This window comes from Corvus brachyrhynchos, unplaced genomic scaffold (assembly GCF_000691975.1).
Source record: "Corvus brachyrhynchos isolate BGI_N302 unplaced genomic scaffold, ASM69197v1 scaffold65, whole genome shotgun sequence".
NCBI classification, from domain to species: Eukaryota; Metazoa; Chordata; class Aves; order Passeriformes; family Corvidae; genus Corvus; species Corvus brachyrhynchos.
Window position 1 is genome coordinate 499,865 of NW_008238365.1, and position 4,778 is coordinate 504,642.

The window sequence follows — 4,778 nt, forward strand, 5'->3', positions numbered from 1 at the left end:
CCAACCCATCGCTTTTCTCCTGCAGGCCCGGAGGCGTCTCCCAGCAGCGAGGACGGGGCGGCTGCCGGGGAATCGGTCACCGAGGCGCAGCTGAAGCGGCTGCCCGAGTTCAACCCCCCTTCCTTCATGCCTTTTGGGAACGTGGGCACCCCCCTGAGCGTGTTCCTGGAGCTGATCCGGGCCTGCAGGCTGCCCCCCCGCGTTATCAAGAAACTGCAGCTGGATTTTCCAAAGACTGGCTCATCCCGCAGGTATGGGAATGTGCCCTTTGAATACCAGAACACTGAGACAGTTGCTGAGGAAGAAAGAGTTTACACGGCTGCAGGGGATGAGATCACGGAGGGAGAGGAGCCTGTGCCACCCGCGGGGGTGACTCACCCCGCCCGGCCCGCGGAGGATGAGGAGGGGCAGGAGAAGGAGGAAGAGGAGTCGCACTCAGGTGATGTAAGTGGAATATTCCAGCACCATCCAGGCTCAGCTGCTGGAGCTATGAGGGCAGATCCCACTCTCAGAGCTCATTTTTACTCCTTTAGTTGGATAAATGGCTTGTTAGTGTTAAAATACAGTTGTTCATCCCTTGGTGCACTGAGCCCCTTGGGGCAGGGACAGGGGGGCCTGAACCCCCCAAAACTGCTCAGGGTGGTCGTAGGGGTTGGTCCCAAAGTGTCTGATGTAAGGAGGAGCAGAGGGGAGGCTGCTGCTGCCCAGCAGACCCTGCCCTGCTGCCTGGCAGATGGGCCCAGCTCTGCTTTGCTGGGAAACGAGGTGATGGAGGTTGGGGACCACGTTTCTGTGCTGGGAGTGACGTGCAGAGCTGCACAAAGGGCTGACCTTGGATGCTCCTGCACTTGGAGTTTAGTCACTCTGAGGAAAGTGGCTTTTGTGACAAAGGCTCCTGGAGAACTGGGCTGGGCAGGAGCCATCCCACCCCTCTCCCTGGCAGACGCCTGTCTGGCCTGTTCTCCCAAACCTCTGTCATTACAGAACCCCAGGCAAGCCATTCCCGTTCTTTCCTCCACCAGAATTAACTCAGATGCCAAATCTCTGCTGCAGTTCCACCCCATTGGTTTCTCCTGGCAACAGGGAGCACAGAGAGCGCTTTGTTCCCTCCTTTTTCCAGCTTTTTAATCAGTCTTTTCTTCTCCAGACTAAACAGACTCCTCCAGCTGTTTCTCCCAGGCTGTTTCCTGGCTCTGCAGTCGTTCTTTTGGCTGTTCCTTGGCTGGTTAATGGCTGTGCCCAGAGCTGGGCAGGCAGCTCTGTGTCTGTGCCAGGGCGCCGCTTCCTGGGAGCCCACACAATCTCCTTAGGGATCAGCTGGAGTGGAATTAATTCGTTGCTAGTGCTGACTTCAGGTCCAACGCACCTGCTCCTTAAATGGGCATCTGTGCGGGGCAGGTCGGGCCTGTGGAGTGGGTGTGCTGTGGGATTTCTCCCTGCTGACTCTGGCAGTGGCGTTAGTCAGGGGATGAGCTCATCCGTCGTGTCGGGGCCTGAGCGCCGCGGGCCGGGCCCGGCTCTGCCGGCGGAGCTGCTCCAGAGGGACGGCCTTGGGAAGGGGTCAGGGAGCAGGGACGGGGCCGTGCTGGCGTCCCCCAGCTCCCTGCTGGGCTGTGCTCGCAGGACAATGACACGTGTGAGGAGTGGGAGCGGCACGAGGCCCTGCACGAGGACGTGACGCAGCAGGAGCGGGCGCGGGAGCGGCTCTTCGAGGAGGAGATCGAGCTCAAGTGGGAGAAGGGCGGCTCCGGCCTCGTGTTCTACACAGATGCCCAGTTCTGGCAGGAGGAGGACGGAGGTGACGTTGGTGTTTGTGTCACTGAGCCCACCAGCTTACATCAGGTTTAAGCCCTTACAAGCAGTCCAGGTCAACTGGAGCCACCAACACCTTGCCATGGCTTCTGAGCCTTCCCTTGGGCACAAAACTGGTCACCAGAGCCCCCCCAGAGCACCCTGTGGTGCCATTGGGAGCCTCTTGGGTGGGCTCTGGGATTGGGGGAGTCTCTATTGCCATTTCCTCTGTGCTGGCACTGCTGAGGCACCACCTCGAGTGCTGTGTCCGGTTCTGCTGGCTCTGCACAGCTCCCTGACAGGAGGGGGCAGCCAGAGGGGATCCCAGGGAACAGGGGCAGGAGGAGAGGGAATGGCCTCAGGCTGGGCCAGGGGAGGGGCAGGCTGGACACCGGAGGCATTTCCTCATGGAAAGGGTGGTCAGGCCTAGGCAGGCGGTGGAGTCCCCATCCCTGGAGGTGTCCAAGGAAAGACTGGACGTGGCACTCAGTGGTGACAAGGTGGGAACTGGTCACAGCTGGAGCGATTGGTCTTGGAGATCTTTTCCATCCTCAATGATTCTGTGATCCCTTCCCATTTTGTTAGGGAAAATAGGGAGCTGGGCCACCAGCAAAGAGCTCCCCTGTGCCAGACCTTGCCTAAAGTGCTGCTTCCCTTCTCTTGGCAGACTTTGACGAGCAGACAGCCGATGACTGGGACGTGGACATGAGCATCTACTATGACAAAGGTATCAGAGCTGAGCCACCCACCCCAGGGAAACCAGGGAAATTCTGACCATGCAGAATTTGGGGAGCTCTTTGTCATCCTTTGAAAGCATCCAAGCCGTCAGTGAACCTGAAACAATGCTTTTCTGGTCTGGCAGCAAGCGTTGCCAAAAAGAACAGGTTCTGCCTCCTCTGCCTGGTGCTCTGGGGGAAATGCTGGTGCTGAGCAGCCTCCCTGAGCTGTGCTGCGCTGACTCTGGCTGCTTTCTCCCCAGATGGAGGGGATAAGGATGCTCGGGACTCAGTGCAGATGTGGCTGGAGCGGCGGCTCCGGGATGGGCTGGAGGATGGATCCGTGTCAGGGCAGCACATTGGCACCTTCGAGAGGTACACCAAGGTGAGCTCTGGGTGCCTGCTCAGGGCAGGAGGGGCTGTGCCAGGGGTGATGCCCACAGGGTGTGGGGTAGGCAGAGGAGAGGTCTTGGGTGTGGGAGGAGGGCAGAAGGCTCTGGGACGATGAGGGTGGGATTTGTCCAGCAAGTCTGTGATGGTTTTTTCCCCTCTCCCAGGGCTTTGGCAGGAAGGTCCTGGAGCAGCAGGGCTGGACAGAGGGGCTGGGCCTGGGGAGCAGCAACTCTGGGATGGCCGAAGCTCTGGATAACGAGGGTCAGAACCCCAGGTGCAAGAGGGGGCTGGGGTAAGTACCCAAATGCCCTCTCAGCCCCTGTTCCCACCTCTGCCCAGGCTCTCTGGGCTCACAGCAGCTGAGAGGCTGCAAGGGGAGCTGAGTGGGGACAGGGCTGTCCCAGGGATCTGCCTTTCCCTGCACACCTGGGGAATTCCACATAAACAGGCTGCTCTTCCTGACAATCCAGGGCTCCTTAGCGGAGCTGTGGTGTTGGAGCAGGGCTGGAACCACGTGCAGGTCTATGGAAGGTGTCCCTGCCCACGGCAGGGGGTGGAACGGGATGGGTTTAAGGCCCCTTCCAACCCAACCATTCCAGGAAAGGAGCTGGGAAGCACAGGGATGCCTGGTGGCCTCTGCAGCCTCCCACCAAACCTTTCCTGCTTCCCTCCAGGTACCACGGGGAGAAGCTGCCAACTTTTATCAGGAGGAAGAAGCCCCGTGGGGACACTTCTGTTGTCATCTCCACCATCTACGATGACCCTGAGCCCCAGGACACGGGTGACCAACTGCTCCGGCGCCAGCCCCCCACGGCCATGAAGTACAGGCAGGACATGGCCTTTGTCCGGGCGTCCCACCCCGCCCTGGGCAGCCTCAGGTCCCAGCCACACTGAGCAGGGACTGTCACAGCCTTTGTCCTGCTCCCCAGTCCAGGCTGGCTCCTGGTCTCAGTGTGAAGCAGGGTGTTTATATATTTATTTTTAGTAAAAATACGGATTTGTAATAAAAATTGCCACGATGGGGGTTTTTTCCCCACTAATTGAACCTTACAAATGAAAGGAAATGGTGTTCAGTAGGAATGGGGAAAGATGTTGGGGGGTTAAAACTTATATTCGTGCTGGGATCAACCAAATTGGTGTGTTTGGTGAGGCTGAGGAAGCAGAACTTGCAGCCTGAGAGCTGGGGAAGGACAAGCACAGACAGGGCACCGTAACTGTCCCGCTGCTGCTGCCCGAGCGTTCCTTGGGCGTGGCAATCCCACCCTGCTCGGAGAAACCCGTCGGGATGAAAGGCTTGTCCTGGCAGCCTGCAGAGGAATGCTCGGGGAGGCGGTGCCCTGCGGTTGGGCACCTGTGGGTGCTGCCTGCCACGGCTTTCCAGGGTGCTCTGCCCCGTTCTCCTGGCCCAGGCACGGCACAGGGGCGAGCCTCCGTCCCAGTGACCCAGAGCTGGAGGGCTGAGTGTGAATGGGGAAGGTCAGGCCCTGCGTGACTTCCTTAAGGGGTGAAGGGAGAGAATGCAGGGAGGAATTTCTCCTCCTACCTGACAGGAGGGTGTAGCCAGGTGGAGGTCAGGCTCTTCTCCTGGTCAGTGAGTGGCAGGACAAAAGGACATTGTCTTAAACTGCTCCAGGGAGGTTTAGGGTGGACATGAGGAAGAATTTCTTCACAGAAAGGGGGGTTAGACATTGGGAATGGGCTGCCCAGGGAGGTGGTGGAGTCACTGTCCCCCGGAGGTGTTTAAGGAAAGACTGGGTGTGGCACTCAGTGCCATGGTGCTGTTTGGTCAGAGCTAGGGCTCGATGCTCTCAGAGGTCTTTTCCAATCCAATTGATTCTGTGATTCTTTTGGAAAAAAGTGTGGCTGTGGATGTGCTGG

At 58.8% G+C, this 4,778-nt stretch overlaps 1 protein-coding gene across 1 annotated transcript; it reads left to right on the top strand.

The window, feature by feature from the left end:
• Positions 1 to 6: 6 nt before the first annotated feature.
• GPATCH3 (G-patch domain containing 3) lies at positions 7 to 3,950 on the top strand (the record flags this gene model as incomplete). The annotated part of the gene is made up of 6 exons (XM_017736220.1): positions 7 to 444; positions 1,624 to 1,798; positions 2,459 to 2,518; positions 2,771 to 2,892; positions 3,065 to 3,192; positions 3,575 to 3,950. Coding segments are annotated over 6 exons (1,143 nt in total), but the record flags the coding sequence as incomplete, so codon positions are not given.
• Between the last annotated feature and the right edge of the window lie 828 nt (positions 3,951 to 4,778).